General features: G+C 40.4%; 1 protein-coding gene across 1 annotated transcript in view; it reads right to left on the bottom strand.

Annotated features, from left to right (window-relative positions):
- PTPRZ1 (protein tyrosine phosphatase receptor type Z1) overlaps window positions 1–23,011 on the bottom strand; it is a 1,642,174-nt gene that overhangs the window by 154,812 nt on the left and 1,464,351 nt on the right. Inside the window, exons 25-26 of the mRNA XM_044088744.1 lie at window positions 19,737–19,830; window positions 230–306 (exon numbers count right to left, since the gene is read on the bottom strand). Coding sequence (XP_043944679.1) covers window positions 230–306; window positions 19,737–19,830 — 171 coding nt within the window. The remainder of the gene's footprint in view (window positions 1–229; window positions 307–19,736; window positions 19,831–23,011) is intronic.

The raw sequence follows: 23,011 nt of genomic DNA, 5'->3' as shown, positions 1-23,011 counted from the left end.
ATAATCCTATATGTCAAGGAATTAGCCTCATTCATTCTGAATGCTACGAATTCTGGATTCAAATCGAAGTTAAAGGGAAAAATTTACTTCACTTTCATTTGTACTTTTAAAATTGTATTATTGGCTAGGAACAGATACAAAACTAACTATGGACAGTACTCCATTGTATCATTAAATATGTCATGTGCAATGTGATAAATAAAGACAAAAGTGGGCCAATATAACTTACCATAACATATGAAGCATTGATATAGTCTTCACCCTGAGTCAGAGATGTTGATGAAATACAAACTCTAGTTCGTTCCACTATAAAATACAAAAAAGTATTTTTACAGTTATTGTGGATTGCATTCAGCATCATTCATCCTGAAAATACATCTAAATCAAAATGGTTTTATTAATTAATTTATTTGTGAATGTGCTGACTGTACAGTCCCATTGGAATTATCAGGTGTACCTCAGCTTTCAAGCAAAACCAGTGAAGTCCAACAGAGTGAGATAAAAATAAAGTGAACATAATAAGTGAAATACTTTGCCATACCAAATGTAATGCCAGATGACAGTGAATACAGAATCATGCAAAAAGTGTCAAAGAAAATGTACATATACATAGCAGTTAGACACTGTAATGAAACAACTGCTGACGCTAACTCAACTATATTCCATCACCAAAGGAAATTGCTGTAATTAGAAAAAAAAAACTATCTTGAAACTTAGACGGACTTACACTGGAATATTTTGTAGCAGATGACAGTTATAAGGCTTTGCAGTACCAAATAAGGGCAGTAGCCAAGTACAAGAGGTAGGAACCTTAAACCGTTACACTGGTCAGTGATGATAGTGGGAAGAGCTTAGTTGTACCTCTCACCATAGGTTCATAGGTTCATAGGTGTGCACTAGGCTAAAGGCCCTGGGGCCTTTACAAGCCTAGCCCATAGGATTACCCTGGCAAAGTGCCACCTGACCTTAGTTCCCAGTGCTTCTGTCGAGCAGAGCCACTGGAGTGATCCCCGGGATGAATTTTCTGTTTCCCATCCACTCATCAAGATTTCTCCTGAAGAGGGTCAGCAAGATGCTCTCCTTGACATGTATGGGAAATCTGTTCCATAGCATGGGCAGTCCCTGGGTTATGAACCTGTCCCACCAGCATGTTCTGTTAATTGTGGTAATGAGGTTGAGGTCTCTGTGGTGTGCGGTGCGGAATGATTGAGATTTCTTTAGATGTAGCATTTCTAACAGAGCTGGGTCAGACATGTCTTTTTACGTCAAGTAGAGATCACCTCTAAGTAGGCGATATGAGACAGAGAATAGTTGGAGTTTTTTTAGTCTGTCCATATAGGACAAGTGTTTTAAGGCCTAGGATACTCTTTGTGTGGTACTTTTGTGGCCTCTCCAGTTGTTGCAGGTGTCTAGTGAGGTACATGCCAAATGGGGCATTGTACTCGATGATTGGCCTAATGAGGGAAGAGTAGAGGGAGACAATGACCTCTTTCTTCCTGGATGCAAAACCCTTAGTAATGAGATGTGCTACATAGAAGGACTTTCTGACCACAGTGGCAGTGTGGAGGTCAAAAGAGAGGTTGCTGTCAACCATTGATATGTTTTGCTAAATCATAAATAAAGCACAAATTGAAAACAAGAATCTGGACTGCATGTGTGTCCTTGTGGTTAAAGGGAGGTGTTAGCTCTATTTTACTACTTGTATGTACAAGCCAGGAAAAGAAGAGCAACTTATCATAGAGAAAAACAATCATAATTCTAATATATTAACAAATGACAGCTTCTGTGGAACAGTCTGCATATGCTGCGACTCAAAAAATATTTAAACTGTTTTGTCATTGTTTCTGGAAAGAAACAGCACTGCATTAATTTCTGGGAAATTGATAATAACATGAGAGAAAATGGCAATTTCTCTGTGACAAGGACGGTTTGCTTTACTTTTTTATCTGGCTCCCAAGAGAAGAGGAAATGTGTCATATCTTCAGCACAGTATAGTTTTCTTGCACTACAATTGTATAGACCCTCGGTTGGGAGGGACCAAACAAAGCCAACCGTGGGTAAATCAGCATTACCAATGACATTATTTAAGAAAAGAAATAATTACTTTTCTTAAATAATGGCATTGTAATATAACTGTTTACTGCCCTTCCGCAGCTGTCTGGTATCCTGCGGTACATCAGAAAGATCTCCGTTGCTTTTACTGTTTATATATGTTAAATGGGTTTAACAGCGAGACAGCTTTAAAATAAGCAACGGATATCTCTATGTTAACCCCATTAAATTTATGAGACTTTTAAAAAAAAGCAACGGAGATCGCAAGATCTCAATTGCTTTTACACACTGTGTCGCTATGTTAAAGGAGTTTAACATAGCGAGACACGGAGATCTCCGTTGCTTTTCTTAAACCTGTGTCACTATGTTAAACTCTTTTAACATAGCGAGAATACTAACGGAAAAAGTCGGACCTTTTAGTATATTGAGGATTTATGGTTGGGCTGGCCAATCAGCGTGCACGTTTTGGGGGAGGCATTGTATAATAAGTGATAACATATATCAAGTAAAGGAGAGGCGTATGTACACAATCCTGCAGGGCGCTGTGTCTATTTTCTTCTGATGTAAATTAGATCAAACTTATTTATTGATCTTGCAACATTCAGAAAAGTAGAGTTACCACTACCATGCAGTTTTCTAAAACGAAATAGAAAGAGATTTAAAAAGCGAGGATCTGTGTTCAGGTGTAATTGCTTCTTTTAGGATAAGTAACTAGGTAGTAGAGTAGGTTAAGGCATTATGATAAAAGGAGGATATTCAATGATATATAAAGTGTGGGATATGTATAGGTCCACTTCTGGATTATTCTATGGAAGAGGGCTGGGCCATATTTATATGCAAATGTGTTTGTTATACAGGGTTAACTAACTGTAATTTTAAGGACAAATCCTAGAAAGCATGTTGAGAGGACAATGGACAAGGTACTGAAAGGTATATATATTTCACCAAGCTGAAAATAAGAGAAATTATACACAACACAGTCTGTGGTTACTTGATGGACACATATTACACACACTGATATTATTTATTATTATTTATTTATTGGCATTTGTTGACTGGGAAAGTCCACTGGTCAAAGACCCATTTTCAGTGGAGGCACAGGGAGAATAGCTCCACAGTTAAAAAACAACAATAAAGCAAAACAATGTTCAGTATCATTACAGATCTGGGGAGAAAGGCTCCGCAGTTTAAAATAAAACGAAAACAAGCATCGCAGAAATTACATAATTACCAAGAGATGTTATACAGAGTAATATACAAGCTTCAAACTAACAGGTAACTATATCACAGAAATTTGGTACATTGTGATGAGAATGTAATAAGGTGTTCCACTTACTTGAAATAGATTGCAATCAGATGTGTGGAATGGAGGATGTTTGTTTAATAGGTTATATAATTAGGGGGGCTTACATTGTATGTTACATGTGCAGCTTAGATTTTGTAAGAAGTAGGTTTTTAGTGCAGCTTTAAAGGACTTTAGAGAGTCTAGCTGGGTAATGGTAGAGGGGAGGGTATTCCATAGTTTGGCTATGTTGTAAAAATATAGCATTGCCCTGCTCTCTTGTTGAGTTTTGCTATGCTTAAAAGGGTTTTCTCTGAAGAGTGGAGCGATCGAGTAGGGGTATATATGTGTAAGATGGATTGGAGTGCGGGGCAGTTATTGGGTTGGAAAATTAGTTTACGGGCCATAATTATTTGAGTAAGCTGGAGATGGTGGTGATATTCTAGCCAGGACAGGTCTGAGACAGCGGTACAGTGGTGTAAGCGGTTTGTCAAGTAAGATGCAAATTTTGCTATTTTATAGTAGCATTGTTGTAGCTTATTACTAAGGGATGCATGGAGGTTGGTGAAGATGGGGCTTCCATACATAAGGGATGGAATAAGCAAAGTATTTGCTAGTTTGATCCTAGTTTGATTATCACGGTAGAGTTTGTGTTGGTATAACTTGCCTAGTTTGAAATACTAACACTTAAGAAATGCATCACTCACATGCAGACATTCCACACTCCCTCACACACAAACACACATCACACATACACAAACACAACCTCCCTACCCTAACCCACACGCACAACTTACAATAAAACTCAGATACACTCGCTTACCTTCACTTTTGTAAAGCATCCCGGCCAAACACTTCCCGAACTGTTGCTACACTGCATAACCGTGGATTCGAGCTATTTGAATTTGCGCTTATGCACTTTCGAGATTTTACATTTTCGCCATTATGGTCCCGAGATACTGAAATTCGAGCTTGCAGTATTTTGGCATTGTAAATGGGAACCCTCAAAACATAGTTGTGTAGAATGTTATTTAGTGCTGGACAAGCAGATGGATTGTGGATAATTTTCTAGGTGGTAAGAAGCTGTGTATATGTTAGTTGGGGTCTATGTCAGAAGTTCGACTTTTCAGAAACTCGAAATTCATATTGTCGAGATGATATAATCCAGTTTCTGAAAACTTGAACTTTAAAAAAACAACAAAATCTACCTTTTTTCTATGTTTTTGCAGTGGGGGGCTAACCCCCTTGTATCCCCCACACCCCTGCATATTATACATACCAACTCCAAGATTGCACTACAGTGGGGAAAAGGGTAAATTCCCCAATCCTCACTGTACAGTGATCTCCATTCAAAAGCTATGAGTTTCCGGAAACTCAATAATATTGTCCTGACAATGTGAATTTCAAGTTTCTGAAAACTTGAGCTTCTAAAGGGGACCCATTAGTTGATGGGATAATTCTAACCAGTTTAGTCTTTTTAATGTTATACAGTGGGGGGTCCTGAAAGGGATATTTGCTGCAAATTTAGCAACTTTGTTACAGTATTGTACATGTTTTGATTTTTGTGATGCCTGAAGGTGAGTAAGGGAGGGAGCAGCATAGCGAAGTGTGGGAAGGAGTTAAGTAGTAGCAGGTGTAGCTTTAGTTGTGTCGCTGAGAAAGTGTTTGGCTCTATAAAGCATCCTTAGTTTTTGATGAGTTCTTCTTATGCAGGATTGTATATGCGTGTAAAATTTAAGATTATCCACTATCATCCATAATAATTTGCTATGAGAAGCAACTTCAATGGTTGTATTATCAAGAGAAAGGACTTAGTAGGTTCAGCTACTGATTCTAATTGGCTGCTATTTGCTTAAATATGGTTGATTTTAACTGCTTTTTAGATCTGATGAAGAGCTAATGCTAAAAAGCGCTTATCTGTGTGATAAAGTTTTAACTGGTCATGGTGGCTCCAGTGGGTTTTCTTCTTATTCATACATAACTAGGTTGTTTTTGAGGAGCAGATTGTGTAGTGTACTGTCACTGCATATATCACTTTTAATGAAAATACCTGTAAGTGCTCACACACACACACACACACACACACACACACACACACACACACACACACACACACACACACACACACACACACACACACACACACACAATCCATTGCAACTCCACTATGCCCTCTCAATTTATTAGGTCAAGAATCAGACAGAGATTATGCCCTCTTAACGTATTGGGTCAAGAATCAGAGGCAGAGATCTAAAGTCAGGAAAATGATTTAGTAGCTTTAAAATTCTTTATGCAGAATGATAATTTATTTATTTATTATGTGAGCCAACTAAAACATTTCATGTTGTATGTCATCAACAAATTAACTGTAAATAAACCTTATTTTGAATACATTGCTATCTTAATGGGCCTTACCCTGTAATAGTTATCTGTATCAACTGCTTTTCAGTCATTAGGTAAAATCACTGATACTACATTATTTTCTTATTTTAATGCTCTGTTCCTTAATAATTTTCAGTTTTTTTTATTTGAATATCATGCTTCATTCTTTTTTACACAGTCATGAGCAAGTGCTGAGAAAGGAAGTTTAACACAAATGGAGAGTAGCTGATTACCTGGAGGGCATCTGCACAAAAAATAAAATAAAAGTGCACATATGGAACAGGCTCCTTAGTCCAAACCAGGGGTATTAAGCATTCCTGTGTCATAGTTATGAGTGGTAGGATCACATTGTGAAAAAAAAAAAAAGAATTCTGCCGTGGGAATCAGGACATGCGGCACTTCTAGTTGTAACAGTAAAATGCTTGACGCAATACTGCTTAGCAGATGTGGGCGACTCACCAATGCATGCACAGCCATGTACACGTACAGCTTAGAGGAGGTTGGTTCATACAAACCCTTAGAGATGTCCACTCACTGCTGTCACCTCCTCATGTGACTTGGCATGTTCATACAGAATCAAAGCAATATAGTGATTTAGTCTGTTCTGTAATATAAAAAATACATATAACAACTAAACACACAACTAAACATGCTCTGTTTTTTCCCCTTGTTATTTCCAAAATAATAGCAAAAATAACTAAAAGTTTACAGCAACAGTTTTTTGTCATCAAAGTACTCCTTCTTCTTCTAAGAGCTTTCTTTCATCTTTTCTGGGTCATTACCTTGTAAATAGCAACATATTGATCTGCTCAGTTTCAACTTATATTTTAATAATTTTGTGACTAAATTTTTAACACCACAAAAATTATTTTTATTTAAACTGTATTGGTCACATTCTGACCCAAGTATAATAAACCCCTGAAGTCAGATATAACCTGCTTACCATGTATAATACCAAATGGTAAAGTTTTGGATGCAAAAAGTAGATTATTTTTATGTTTTATTTTTGTTGATAAGGACAGCCTACTGAAAATGTATTGTAAGTGAAAATCCCTACCATGAAATCATGAAAGACTGAGCCCACATGTTTCATTGCTTAAATTCATGCATAGCCTACTGTATTTTAATACTAAGTGAATCAGTAGGAGGTTCTTACTGTATTTTAATTCTAAGTGAATCAGTAGGAGGTTCTTACTGTATTTTCAATACTAAGCGAATCAGTAGGAGGTTCTAACTGTATTTTAATACTAAGTGAATCAGTAGGAGGTTCTTGGCATAAACAAGTTGTCAATAATGCCTTGTGGATGATAGGCCTTACACTGAAAATGTAAAAGTGAGATAATGCAGTACTGAAATCACAATGTAAGTAAGAAACTGCTCTTCTAAAGAGGTTCTTTACTTTGTTTACCCAGAGTGCTGTGCAGTTGCATGCAAATCATTGCCCACTACCCATGATAATATCATTTTATAGGTGTAGTTATACAGAATATCTGAATAAACAATGAAAAACAACATTTACTTTTCAAAATCATTTGCTGCCTTAACATGAGGAATATAACTTGGAATGAAATTAATTGTAAAACAACATACTTTTCTGCACCAACAAAATCTCATCTCTCCTCTCCCGCTCAGCACGAAACATTATTGGCAAATGGAATTTTCTGGGGGATTTTGAGTACTGTCTACTTCATGTTTTATCTGCCTCCAAAATTAACTCTACCACCATTTAAACAATCTCCACCTCCATCTGCCACTTCATTACCCCTTCCCCAAAGTATGAATACGACTGCCTTACACTAGAGAAAGCCAACTGGATGCCGGTTCAGCAATGAGCAAATTTACTCCTTGGATCCCTACTTTTCCAGAACTAGAAAGGAAACTCCTGCACTTCTCTTTCCTCTAGTTTATGTAGACAGCCTCCATCATATAACCATGTATCTCAAAGTTACTAAGGACCTCTTCTGCAAGCACCTAAAACCAGACTTCAGTTTTCCACTCCCTTTCTACCCTTGGACCGAAGTTCTGGAATGATCTTCCCTCAAATCTTAGAGACCTCTCTATCTCTTTCTTCTTTCACAGCACAAGCTGTTTATAAATGCTCTGCTTCAGGTCACTTAACCTAGTCTTCCTAAACTCTGATGCATACAGCCTATCACTTCCTAAACTCTGATGCATACAGCCTATCACTTCCTAAACTCTGATGCATACAGCCTATCACTTCCTAAACTCTGATGCATACAGCCTATCACTTCCTAAACCCTGATGCATACAGCCTATCACTTCCTAAACTCTGATGTATACTGCCTGTCACTTCCTAAACTCTGAAGAATACCGCCTATCATTTCCTAAACTCGAATGCATACCGCCTATTATTTTCAGTATAGCATCTCTTCTCTAACTTCTAACATGTTGCCACAATAACTGATATAAATATTGTACATAGCGGTTTCTGTTGACTACTGCCTGAAATCATTTTTTCTATTATATGTTAAATATTCCTTTCTTTTTAGTGTGCTCTTTTATTATAAAGACTATTTTTATGTTTCCACTTGTTGTGTGTTCAGATTCTGGGCTTAGTCCAATGGCATCAATGCTCTACCCCAAAAAACAAATTTATCAATAAATAAATAAATACATACATACATACATACATACATACATACATACTTCAGAAAGTACAGTTGTGTACACTTACCTTAAATGTAGATGTTCAAGTGTATTCATTGTTGCAGTCATTACATTTGGGTTATCTGCTTGCAGGTAACCCTCAGTCAGCCTGATTAACAAAGTCTTAGGTCCTGCATCAGTTGCTGTCTCTTCTTCCATGATGTCAGGTCATCAGGGGTATAAAGCATGCAGCTGACGCCATTACATCAGTTTTTCTTGCCCCAAATGTCAGATGCCCCCCTAATGGGAAGCAATTAAATATAAAAGTACAATGATATACCTCCAACAAAAAAGCAAATACACCAAAAAGGCTTTTAAGCACAGTAAAGGAAAGTAGAGGTATAGCCAAAAGAAGCTAGGGGGCTGGAGGGAGGGTAACCAGGACTGCAACAGTGAATACACTCGAACATCTACATTTATGGTAAGTGTACACAACTGTACTATGTTCTTCGTGTTTCACTGTTGCAGTCATTACATTTGGGTAGATTCCCAAAGCTAAGGATGGGAGGAGGAATTTAGATAGCATTATGGCCAGCTATAAGGCCCTGCAAGACTGCAGTGGCAAAGCCAGCTCTGGATTTAGAGAACATTGACAAATGATAATGTTTGGTGAAAGTATGTACAGAACTCCAGGTAGCAGCTTCTAGGATGTCCCTGGTAGGGACACCGCTGAGAAAGGCTGTAGAGGTAGATGCAGCCCTGGTGGAGTGAGGTCTGATCCCCTGGAGGATAGGTTTTCCATGGTGCTTATAGCTGAAATGAATGCAATGGCCTATCCATTTAGAAATGATTTGCTTTGAAATAGCCTTGCCCTCTGCCCCTGCAGCAAATGCCACCAGCAGTTGTTTAGATATCCTTTGAGGTTTAGTCCTGTCTGAGTGGAATCTAAGTTGTCTGTGCACATTTAAGGAATGCAGTATCTGTTCCCCTTTGTTCTGTAGATTGGGAAAGAAGGCTGGCAAATGAATGGACTGATTAAGAGCCACACTGGATAACAACTTGGGCATGAAGGATGGGTTGGTTCTTAGGGACACCCTGTCCACATGAAAGATGATGAAAGGCTCCACTGCCATAAGGGCCTGTAATTCAGATACCCTTCTAGCTGAAGTGATTGCTAAAAGGAAAGCTGTTTTCAAGAAAGAAATTTTAAGTCTGCAGTGCAGCTGGCTCAAAAGAAGGTACAAAGTTAAGGTCCCAGGCTGGGGTTGGAGCTCTCCTGGATGGTCTTAAATTTTTGGCCCCTCTGAGGAAAGTACAGTTGTGTACACTTACAATAAATGTAGATGTTCGAGTGTATTCACTGTTGCAGTCATTACATTTGGGTAATCTGCTGGCAGGTTGCCCTCAGTCGGCCTGAATATCAAAGTCTTGGGTCCTGCATCAGTTGCTGTCTCCTCTTCCATGACGTCAGGTCATCAGGGGTATAAAACATGCAGCTGATGCCATTTTCTTTAGTTTTTCTTGCCCCAGATGTTAGTTTCCACCCAAATGGGGAGCAAAAAAATGTGTAAATGCAATTGTAACAGCATAAACTTTACCTTCATCTAAAAGCAAATACACCACAAAGGCTGTAGAATATAGTGAAGGAAAGAGAAGTTCTAGGAAAAAGGGGGATGGCGGGTGGGTAACCCAGACTGCAACAGTGAATACACTCGAACATCTACATTTATGGTAAGTGTACACAACTGTATTATGTTCTTCGTGTTTCACTGTTGCAGTCATTACATTTGGGTAGAATCCCAAAGCTATGGATGGGAGGCAGGAACTAAATAGCATTAGGAGCGGCTATAAGGCCCTGCAGAAATGCAGTGGCAAAGCCTGCCCTGGACTTAGAGAAGAGAGGTAAATGATAATGCTTTGTAAAAGTATGAACAGAGCTCCAAGTAACAGCTTCTAGAATGTCTTTGGTTGGCACCCTTCTGAGAAAAACAGCTGAGGTAGATGCAGCCCTGGTGGAATGTGACCTGATTCCCTTGGGCACCAGTTTACCATGATGCAAATAGCAGAAACGAATGCAGTGGCTTATCCCCTTTGAAATAGTCTGCTTTGAAATAGCCTTCCCCTCTGATCCTGCAGCAAATGCCACCAGTAGCTGCTCAGACATTCTTAAAGATTTGGTCCTGTTTAAGTAGAATCTTAGTTGTCTGTGTACGTCCAAGGAATGCAGAATCCACTCCCCCTTGTTCTGCGGATTTGGGTAAAAAGTTGGCAGGTGAATAGTTTGGTTAAAAGCCACACTGGATACCACCTTAGACATAAAGGAAGGATTAGTCCTGAGGGACACCCTGTCCAGGTAAAATGTAATAAAAGGCTCCACAGCCATGAGGGCCTGTAGTTCTGAAACCCTTCTTGCTGAAGTGATTGCCAGAAGGAGAGCTGTTTTCCAAGATAAATGTTATATCTGCAGTAGCTGATGGTTCAAATGGAGGCAGGGTGAGCTTTTCCAACACAAAATTGAGGTCCCATGCAGGAGTTGGTGATCTTCTGGGAGGCCTTAAATTTTTGGTCCATCTAAGATACTGTTTTAGCAGAGGATGAGAAAAGATGGGAGGCTCTGTGTTGTAATGAGCCGAGATGGCAGAGGCATGGATTTTTATTGATGAAAAAGATAGGACCTTGTCAAGCATCTCAGTCAAGTATTGTAAAATCTGAGGAATATTTGGCTTTGCTGTGTCTGTCCCTTGTGCCTGGTTCCAAGCATAGAATCTCTTCCATTTATCTGCATAAGATTTTCTAGTACTAGGCCTTCTGGCTTCCAAAATTACATCCATCACAGATTTACTGAGAGATGTTGTTTGAATAATTACATGATCAGCTATGCTGGTAGGTTCAGAGTTTGGAGCTGATTGTGCAGAATTTGATTGCTCTGTTGAGACAGTAGATGAGGTATTTGAGGCAAGTACCAAGGAGGGAGTTGAGACATATTCCTTAGAAATGGGTACCAGTGCTGGCGAGGCCAGTCTGGGGCAATTAGGATCATGTTTGGTTTTTCCTGTCTGATCTTCAATAAGACCTTGGGAAGAAGAGGCAGAAGAGGAAAGGTGTAGACTGATGGGTTTTTCCAACTGAAGGATAGAGCATCCACTTTCCATGTTTGTCTGTGATAAGTCCTTGTGCAGAATTTGTCCAGTTGATAATTCTGGGGAGAGGCAAATAGATCTATGTCCGGACTCCCCCATTTCTCTGTTATCATGCTAAAGACTTGTGGATCCAGTTTCCACTCGTGAGGGTCCATAAAATTTCTGCTTAGATTGCCTGCCAGAGTATTTTGTTTTCCTGGCAGAAACTGAGCTTGAAGATGTACTTGGTAAGTCAAGGCTGTGTCCCACAATACCATGGCTAGTCTGCAAAGGGGGTAGGAATGTGTAGCCCCCTGCTTGTTTATGTACCACATAACCGTGGTGTTGTCTGTCTTTATCAGTAGTTGTCCTGGATGAAGTAAGTCCTTGAAGGCTATCAGGGCATTCTGAACAGCTAACATCTCTTTCTGGTTGATTTGCAGATGCATTTGTTTTGGGCTCCATATGCCCTGAACGCATCTCCCCGCCAAGTAGGCCCCCCAAGCATAGTCTGATGCATCTGTAGGTAGGGTTTGGGTGGCAGGAGGTAGAGTGAAAGACCATCCCATGTTCTGGTGACATGTTTCTGCCCACCAAAGAAACTCCTGTTGTAAGCAGGGAATGAGAGGAATCATTGTTTCCAGACTGTGACAATGCTGACTCCATAAACTTTTTAGATACCACTGTAGTTTCCTCATATGCACTCTTGCATATGGAATTAGTAGAATGCAGGATGCCATGAACCCCAAAACCTGCAGAATTTGTTTTGCAGATAACTGGATTTTTGTTGCCATCTGTTTGAAGTAAATAGTCAGTTGCCTTTGTTTGTCTGGCGTAAGGTAAGCCATCTGGGCAGTTGTATTCAAGCTTGCACCCAGGAATGTAATCTTTTGAGAGGGTACCAGTTGTGATTTCTTTTCATTTATTATGTACCCTAGGGATGTTAGAAGCATTTTTACAAATGCCAAATGTTGAAGAAGAATGTCCTTGCTTTCTGCTTGAATGAGACAGTCGTCCAAGTAAGGATAGATTTGTATGCTTCTTTGTCTGCAAAATGCAATTACTGGTGCCAGGCACTTTGTAAAGACCCTGGGCACAGTAGATAAGCCAAAGGGCAGTGCAGAGAATTGGTAATGCATAAAACCAGCCTTGAAGCGGAGGTATCTTCTGCATGATTCCCTTATTGGGATATGCAGGTATGCCTCTTTTAAGTCTAGAGTCACTAGCCAAGCATTCTTGCCCAGCATAAGCAGAAGGTATTGCAAAGTCAGCATTTTGAATTTTAGGATGTCCAAGAATGTGTTCAGAATTGATAAATCCAGTATTGGGCACCAGACATTGTCTTTTTGGGGTACCAGGTACAGTCTTGAGTAAAACCCTTGCCCTTTTTCCTGTTCTGGTACTGGTTGAATAGCCCCCATATCCATGAGGGACGTAACTTGTTTCTGTGCCTCTGCCTATTGATTTTGTGGCAGATCTGGCCAACCGTTTGGAATTGGCAAGGTATGGAAATGAAATCTGTATCCCTGGGATACTATGTTTAATACCCTCTTGTCCTGGGTTATTAACTGCCAATTTTGAGCATGAAGTGTTAATTTTCCCCCTAAGTGGCCTGCCAAAAGATAAGTGCTTGGTGATGGCAGAGGGAAGTCATTGAGACTGTTTACTGTAGGGTTGTGCTTTGTTTCCCCCAGATTTGGAGGTAGAGGCACCCCATTGCTTTGACCTGTAAGAACCCTGTGATTGGTATCTAGAGTGCCTGGATTTGCCCAGTAAGGCTCTGTCAGACACAGGAAAGGATCAATTTTTTGTAGGCCAGTGTCTACTAAATCTTGGTTGCTGCACTTGTAAGAAGTCTTTTACAGTTTGCATAGACTTAGCATTGTCTTCCATTTTCTTTAAAACCTCTGCTGCCTTATTACCAAACAGAGTATCATGCTGTAAAGGTGCATCCAACAATTTAGCTTTAACATGATCAGGCAGATTTTGCTCCTTGAGCCAGGCATGCCTTCTAATCACAGATCCAGTAACTGCGGCCTGCAGGAGGCCTCCAAGGAATCAAAACCACATTGCAAAGTATGCTTTTCAACCAGTTCTGCTGCATGCAATAATTCCTGTAATTCTTCATTTTCCACACATTCAGAAATCAACATCATTTTCTGTTTCAATAATCCCATAACATGCTGTTGGTATTTAAGCATATGAAACTGGCAGTTTAAGGCCCTAATTGCCAAGGTTGCAGACGTATAAACCTTCTTTCCCCATCTATCCAGTACCCTGGAATCTCTATCAGAGGGGGTAGGATTCTTAGCTGTTGAAGCCTTTACACCTTTGGGACCCTGTGAGATAGTTTCAGGGTCAACAGCAGGATTTCTGAATAAAAATTTGTGGGAATCAGGAACCCTGTAGTATCTGTCTGGCTTACTAGGAGCCGGAGGTAGGGAATCTGGAGCCATGCTTGATTCCAAAAACACATCATCAACAATGTCTAATACAGGAGGTATGGCTAAAGGCCTATGTTGAGGAGGAAGAAGGAAATCCCTAAGCCTCTTTTTTGATTCTGAGAAATCCTGACTCTCCCAATGAAAATGTTCCCTCAAAGTATGCAAGGTTTGTCCAAAAGAATAATCTTCAGGAGGAGATGCAGATGGGATGGATTTCTCTGCATCTGAATCCTCATAGGGTGGTATAGAAAATTCTTGATCAGAAGAGGAATCAGAAGAAATAGAAACCTGATCTGAAGATTCATAATCAGTGTCTTGCCTAGGCCTCTTATCGGGGGGGGGGGGGGGGTTGGGAACCCTTGATCAAGGTAATTAAGTCTTCAGCCATTTTGATCATCTGTTTTTTGGGCATAGAGGCCTGAGCACGTGGCTCATGCTTTGGTTTTTTAGCCTTAGAAGGTGCTTTTGTCTTTGTTTTTGAAGCTGGTGTTGGTTTTATATAAAAATGCTGAGTCCTGAAAACACCCTCAGAAGCCGGTGCCTGCTCAGCAGCTACGGACCCATCCGAGGGAGAGATATCCGCGGGTCCAATACTTTGAGAATCTCGCGGCATGCCGGACTCCACGTGGGTCTCGGTAGAGGCCTGTGACTAGAAAGTAGCGGGTATTAGGGGCTGTGAAAGCACCTCACTGAGTACCGGCGAACTTGCGACTGGCTTAGGAGAAGCTTAGTCATCTGTTTTGGACCTCGACAGACTGTCTCTGTCCTTTTCTTTGCGTTTTTTGTGAATTCTGGTAGTCTGATTGCTATCCGATGACATTTCAGGGTAATTAAATCTGTTTCCAAAATATTTTGAAGCAAAGATATACCGACGCTTAATAGTGCATTGGTTAAATCTAGCACAAAACTGACAGCAAGGCACGTTATGATCTCGGTCTAAACAAGGAATACAGTACAAATGAAAATCCTTATGAGGTATTTGCTTCCCACAAGTAATGCAATTATTAACTTTTACTGACATCGGTAAGGAGCAAGAAAAAGTTTCCCCAGTGAGGTACTTAGCTTAATTGAAGACTTTGGTTCTGAAACTCTAATGCAAAAATTTCAGGAGTCAGCCGACCGGCACTTGCGAACTGCTTCTGCTTCTGCTTCGGGCACCGCGTGGCAAGAAAGACTAAAGAAAATGCCATCGACTGCATGTTTTATACCCCTGACGACCTGATGTCATGGAAGAGGAGACAGCAACTGACGCAGGACCCAACACTTTGATATTCAGGCCGACTGAGGGCAACCTGCCAGCAGATTACCCAAATGTAATGACTGCAACAGTGAAACATGAAGAACATCTGCTTGAGCAGTGGATGAGAGAAGAGGGGAAGTTCTGTGCTGTTATGAGCTGAAATGGCTGAGGTGTGGATTTTAATGGAGGAAAAAGACAGGCCCTTGTGAAGCATCTCAGTTAAGTATTGTAAAATCTGAGGTAAATTAGGTGCTGTGGTGCTCATCCCTTGAGATTGGTTCCAGGCACAGAATCTTTTCTATTTTTCAGCATAAGATTTTCTAGTACTAGGCCTCCTTGGCTCTAAAATGATATCCATCACAGGTTTACTGAGGGATGGTAAAGGAGAGATTATGTAATTAGCCAGGCTTCAAGGTTCAGTGTTAGAAACTGAGGGTGCAGAATTTGGTTCTCCTGCTGAGACAATAGGGAAGGAGACTGAGGCAGGTGCCATGGGGATAACCATGACACGTTGCGCAGGAGGGGGTACCAGTGTTAGTGCAGCCAGTCTGGAGCAATCAACATCATCCTTGGTTTGTCCTGTTTGATTTTTAGTAGTACTTTGGAGAGCAGAGGCAGAGGGAGGAAGGTATAGACTGATAGGTTTTTCCAGCTGAAGGACAGAGCATCCACTTTCCAGGCTTGTTTGTGGGGAGTCCTTGAGCAAAATTTGTCAAATTAGTAGTTCTGGGGAGAGGCAAACAGAACTATATCTGGGCTCCCCCATTTGCTTGTCAACATGTTGAAAAGCCTTGGTTCCAGTTTCCACTCGTGTGGGTCCATGAGGTTTCTGCTTAGTCCATCTGCCAGTGTATTTAATTTTCCTGGCAGGACTTGAGCTTGTAGGTGCACTTGGTTGCTCAAGGCTGTGTTCCACAATGCCATGGCTAGTCTGCAGAGGGGGTAAGAATGTGTATCCCCCTGCTTGTTTATGTACCACATAACAGTGGTGTTGTCCGTCTTTACCATTAGTTGTCCTGGAAGAATGTGGTCCTTAAAGGCTGTCAGAGCATTCTGTACAGCTAACATTTCTTTCTGATTGATATGCAGGTGCATTTGACTTGGGTTCCATTTGCACTGAATGCACTTCCCTGCCAGGTGAGCCCCCCATGTAGTCTGATGCATCTGTTGTTAGGGTTTGGGCAGCAGGGGGTGGTGTGAAAGGTAGTCCATTGTTTTGGTGGCAGGCCTCTGCCTACCAAAGGAACTCTAGGTGTAGGCAAGGTATGATAGGAATCATTGCTTCTAGATCCTGAGAAGGTTGACACCATAGGCTTTTTAGATACCACTGTAGTTTCCTCAAATGCAGTCTTGCATATGTAATTAGAAGAATGCAGGAGGCCATGAACCACAAGGCCTGCAGTATTTGTCTTTCAGATAGCAGTTTTTTTGTGGCCACTTGTTTGAAGTAGGTTGTCAAATGAATTTGTTTCTCTGGTGTGAGGTAAGCCATCTGGGAAGTTGTATTCAAGTTTGCTCCCAGGAATATAATTTGTTGACAGGGTACCTGGTGTGATTTATTTTTGTTTATGGTGTACCCCAGACAAGTTAGAACCCTTTTTACAAAGGCCAGATGATTCAAAAGTATGTCCTGGCTTTCTGCCTGAATTAGACAATCGTCCAGGCATGGGTATATTTGAAAATTTCTTTGCCTGCAAAATGCAATAACTGGAGCTACGTACTTTGTGAATACCCTGAGTCGAGTAGATAAGCCAAAGGTCAGTGCAGAGAACTGATAGTGAGTGTAGCCTGAAGCATAGGTATCTTCTGCAAGATTCCCTGATTGGGATGTGCAGGTATGCTTCTTTTAAATCTAGTGTTGCCAACCAGGCATCTTTGCCTAGCATAGGCAGTAATTGGTGAAAAGTTAGCATCTTGAATTTTGGAATCTCCAAAAAAGTGTTTAGAGTAGGCAGGTCCAGGACAGGACGCCATGAATTGTCTTTTCTGGGTATCAGGAAAAGTCTTGAGTAGAAACCTTGTCCCTTTTCCTCTTCTGGTACCAGTTGAATAGCCCCCATGTTTAAGAGAGAAAGTACTTGTTTTTGGGCCTCTGCTCACTGATTTGGGGGTTGGTCTGACCACCCGCTTGGTGTTGGCAATGCGTGGAAGTGAAATCTGTATACCTGGGACACTATATTTAAAACCCATTTGTCCTGGGTAATGACTTCTCAATTCTTTGCAGGAAGAGCAATCTTGCCCCCCAAAGGGGCAGTCAGTTGATAAGTGCTTGGAAATTTTAAAAGGAAGTCATTGAGACAGTTTACCATAGGGGAGAGTCTTATTATTCCCATATTTGGAAGTGGAGGCCCCCCACTGCTTAGTCCTGTGTGTCCCCTGGGACTGAAACCTGGGGTTTTTGCTGTGTCTGGGTTTGGCTTGAGAAGACCTGGAAGGGGCTGGAAAGGGCTAATTGTTAGAGGGCCAGTGCCTACTAAATCTAGGAGGCTGAACTTGTAAGAAATATTAACAGTTTGCATAGATTTAGCTTTATCTTCCATCTTTTTAAGAACTTCCTCAACCTTGTTGCCAAACAGGCGGTCCTGATTTAAGGGAGCATCCAACAATTTAGCTTTAACATGATCAGGCAAAGATTGCTCCTTAAGCCAAGCATGCCTTCTGAGCACAGACCCTGTAACAGCAGCCCTGCAAGAGGCCTCTAATGAATCAAAACTACATTGCAAAGTATGTTTTCCAACTTGTTCAGCAGAATGCATTAAATCCTGTATTTTTTTATTTTCCACACAGTCAGGAATCAACATCATTTTCTGTTTAAGCAGTCCAATAACACGTTGCTGATACTTTAACATTTGAAACTGGCAGTTTAAAGCCCTAATGGCCAAGGTTGCAGAAGTGTAAACCTTCTTACCCCATCTATCCAGCGCCCTGGAGTCTCTATCAGAAGGGGTAGGAGATTTAGCAGTAAAAGCCTTAATGCCCTTGGGCCCCAGTGAAATAGTCTCTGGATCTAGAATAGGATTTTTAAAAAGGAACTTGTGGGACTCATGGACCCTGTAGTATCTGTCAGGTTTTCTGGGAGCAGGAGGCAAGGAATCAGAGGCCAAACTAGATTCCAAAAAAGCATCATCCACAATGTCTAGTACAGGAGGAATAGCTAAAGGCCTATGCTGAGGTAGGAGAAGGAAATCCCTAAGTCTCTTTTTTGAATCAGACAAATCCTGGCTTTCCCAGTTGAAATGCTCCATTACAGTATGTAAGGTTTCCCCAAAAGAAAAATCTTCAGGAGGGGAAGCAGAGGGAATGGAGTCCTCTGCATCAGAATCTTCATAAGAAGATAAGGGCAAATCCAGTTCATCAGAATCAGAAAAAACAGAATCCTGGTCAGAAGATTCATAATCAACTTCAGTCCTAGGCCTCTTAGAAGGGGGGGGGGGGGGTTGGCTATCCCTGATTAGAGTTATTAGATCTTCAGCCATTCTTATCATTTTTTTTTAGGCATAGAGGCCTGAGCATGTGACCTGGGCATCAGTTTTTTAGGCATGGTTCGAGATTTAGGCCTAAGTAAAGAAGGAGGTGTCGGTTTAATATGCAAGTCCATAGTCCTGAATACACCCTCAGAAGCCAGTGCCTGCACATCGGCTCTGGACCCATCTAAGGTAGAGACATCCACAGGTTCCATAGTTGAAGCATCTCGTGGTGTACCAGACTCCGAATGGGTCTCAGTAAAGGCCTGCGAATCAGAAGTAGCGCGTATCAGGGGCTGCAAAAGCACCTCACTGAGTACCGGCGAACTGGCGACTGGCTTAGGAGAAGCATTATCGGCAGTTTTGGATCTCAGCGGCCTGTCTCTGTCTTTATGTTTGCATTTTTTCAGAATCCCTGTAGTCGGATGGCTAACCGACGACATTTCTGGATAATTAAACCAAGAACCGAAATATTTAGAGGCGAAAATATACCGATGATGGATAGTGCGCTGATTAAATAAAGCACAAATCCGACAGCAAGGTACGTCATGGTCAGGGCTGAGGCAAGGAATACAGTACGAATTAAAATCTTTATGAGGTATTTGCTTTCCACAAGTAATGCAATTATTAACTTTTACTGACATCGGTAAGGAGCAAGAAAAAGTTTCCCCAACGGGGTACTTAGCTTTAGTTGAAGACTTTGGTTCTGAAACTCGAAAACGAAAATTTCAGGAGTCGGCCAACCGGCACTTACAAACTGTTTCTGCTTTGGGCACCTCACGGCAAGAAAGACTGATGTAATGGCGTTGGCTTCATGTTTTATACCCCTGACCACCTGACGTCATGGAAGAAGGGACAGCAACCGATGCAGGACCCAAGAAATTGTTAATCAGGCCGACTGAGGGTTACCTGCAAGCAGATAACCGAAATGTAATGACTGCAACAGTGAAGCACGAAGAACATCATGACCAATGCACTTTAAGAGTGCAGCTGAAACATTTTATCACATTTATGGTGTCACTGCCATGTTTTAATGTTATATCACTTTTCTGTTTAGTAAATGCTATGTCATCTTTTGAATATTTACAGTTAATTAACTAATTTACAATGTTTTGTAACAGAAAACTGAAATTGTGAGAGTCTTACCAGGAATAATCGACATGCTTCTGTTCTTGTCTTTGTTGCAAGGTTTAAATGCAGCTGAATAGTCACTCTGTTTGACACTGGACTGGTTTAGCAGCTGGAAAGATAGGATCAGGAAGTTAGAACCTTATATCATGCATATTTCTTTAAATAGTAAGCACTAAAGACAGCACTAAATCAGTGTGAAATAAAAAGAAAAACACAATTTTACATTTTATCAGAGAAACAGATTCATGCAAAAAATAACATGCAATTATTTTATTTTATTTTTTTTATGAAAATATCATTACCTGAAAGTCGTTTTAATGAAATATATATGAAGATATATAATATATATAAAATTATATATATATATATATATATATATATAAAATATATAAGATACATGTGTATATATATATGTATATATGTATATATATATATATATATATATATATATATATATATATATTTATATATATATATATACACACACACACACATATATATAGATATAGATATAAATATATATATATATATATATATATATATATATATATATATACACACACACACACACACACACACACACATATATATATATATATATATATATATATATATGGTTCTACCTGACATAGCGAAACCACACAACACCGACAACCACATCACCGACACCACATATTCGACAGTCCATAAACACGAAACCACACATAACCGACAAAATAACCGACGGTACACAAACACGAAACCCCATACACTGCACACACCAATAACAATTATTAAAACAAAACACATCCCCATTCCACAAACCACACACACAACACAAGCACACCAAAATCCTTACAAGCCCACACTAAACCTTACCTAACCCTAAGGTCCGTCACTATCGCACACTTACCTACCCGCCTAACCCTAACTCACTTAACCTAACCCTAACTCACTTAACCCACCCCTAGCCCCTAACCCTAACTCACTTAACCCCCTATCCTCCCTAACCCTAACTCACTTAACCCCCTATCGCACCCCTAACCCTAACTCACTTAACCCACCCCTATCCCCACAGACCGTCAATCTCCACACTTACCTGCGACCCTAACGTCCGTCACTACCGCATACTCACACAGCCTTTCCCCATGTCGGCATCCTCGGCGTTGGTGTTGTCATCCGTCGTGTCGGTCTTCTGCATTGTCGATGTTCTGCAACCCGCGATTCGGTCTTCTTCGTTTCGATCTTCTGGAGCTCAATTCCGCTGTCGGTCTTCTGCGCTGTCGACGAAGTCAGGTAGAACCATATATATATATATATATATAGATATATATATATATATATATATATATATATATATAGATAGATATATAGATATATATACCATATATATATTTTATCAAAATTATTGATCTTTTATTCAGAAGCATTTTATCAGTTTTTAGAATGAGTTTGCTTTTTCTGCAGTAGCATACGGTAAGTTAAGTTGCTGCAGACACTGCCCCCTAGTGACTGATGCTACTGTTATACATGTGTAAACACTCAAACTGCTATACTGGTAAATCAGCTGTTGAGTAGAGGGATCTTTCTAGAAAGAGTACAGATCAGCCGCGAAGGAACCAGGCTAAATGACTGAACTGAACATTCTTAGCTCTGCTGTTGATAACTTTTATAGATTACTTCCATCTACTCTTTCAGCATTCTACCTTAACAATAATGCTCGTAAGTACATACAAAGCATAGCACATAGAGTTATCAATAACAAAGTATTATGAATATTAACAATACCGCTAATAAAGTGACATTTAGAGCAACAATAGTTTTATATAGATGCAGTGTAACTGGAGCAGCAGGTAGCACACTCACCTTTGATGCAGAAAGCTATAGGTTCTATCCTCATAGGTTCATAGGTAGGTACAAGGCTATCGGCCCAAGGGCCTACGTAAGCCTAGCCAACAAGGTTCCCTGACTTAAGCCACCTAAGAAAGTTATGTTCCTATGCCACTGTCGAGCAGAGACACAGAAGTGATCCCCGGCGTTCCCATCCACTCATCAAGATTTTTCTTGAAGAGTGCTAATGAACAACTTTGCTTGACATAGATGGGTAGCCTGTTCCAGAGTATGGGAAGTCTCTGGGACAGGAATCTATCCCTCCAGCATGTCCTGTTTATTGTGGTGACAAGGTTTAGGTCCCTAGAGTGTGTAGCTCAGAGGGATTGGGATTTCTTTAGGTGTAGCATGTCCAACAGCTCTGGGTTTGACATAGCTTTATATGATAGGCAGAGATCACCTCGGAGTAGGCAATATGTTATGGAGTAAAGCTGGAGTTTTTTGAGACGGTCATTGTAGGGCATTTGTTTGAGGCCAGTAATCCTCTTTGTGAGGTACTTCTGTGGCCTTTCCAGCTGCTGCAGATGTCTTGTGAGGTACATTCCAAAAGGGGCATTGTACTCTATAATGGGTCTAATGAGTGTCGAGTAGAGGGGAACAATGACCTCTTTTTTCCTGTATGAGAACCCTTTTATGATGAGGTGTGCCACGTAGAAGGACTTCCTGTCTACTGTGGCGATGCGACTATCAAAGGAAAGATTACTGTCCACCTGGGTCCCAAGGTCTCTTATCACACATTCGGTGTTAAGTAGATTGCTACCTATGTGGTAGTTCATGGGTACATAGTTTTTACCAAAGGGGATGACACTGCACTTTTTGGCATTGAGCTTGAGGTCATGGCTCTGACCATTAATAATCTCACACCAAATAGTCTGATTACTGAAACTGCAGTGCAGCATACGGGGGTGCTGCACTCCTGAGTGTGCCATCCTTCAAAAGAGACACTAAACTGAGGCCCCATCTGCTTCAGTTAGTGGTAGCTCAGGTGAATGTAAAAGATCCCAGAGCACCTATTGAAAAGAGATGGAGAAGTTCCTCTATGCCATGGCCAAATTTCCCCTAGTGGTACAAATACCACATTAGGTCTCACCTAAAAAAAGGCAAATAGCCTAGTGGGACTAACCTGGTAAAAAAAGACACACACACACACACACACACACACACACACACACACATATATATATATATATATATATATATATATATATATATATATATATATATATATATATATATATATATATATGAGTTTATAATGAATGATCTAGTTTGGTCAAAACAAAAACCATCAAACAAACTCACTATTTACCATTAACTGCCACTAAAATCATCACAAAAAAGTAATAACAAATGTAAGCCAATAGGTTATATTTGTGATTATGAAAAGTAAAACAACAAACAACCTTTCATGTGAAGGGTTT

Source organism: Protopterus annectens, chromosome 11.part0 (genome assembly GCF_019279795.1).
Source record: "Protopterus annectens isolate FY-2018-M chromosome 11.part0, PAN1.0, whole genome shotgun sequence".
Lineage (NCBI taxonomy): Eukaryota > Metazoa > Chordata > Ceratodontiformes > Protopteridae > Protopterus > Protopterus annectens.
This window is presented reverse-complemented; position numbering and strand designations above follow the sequence as displayed.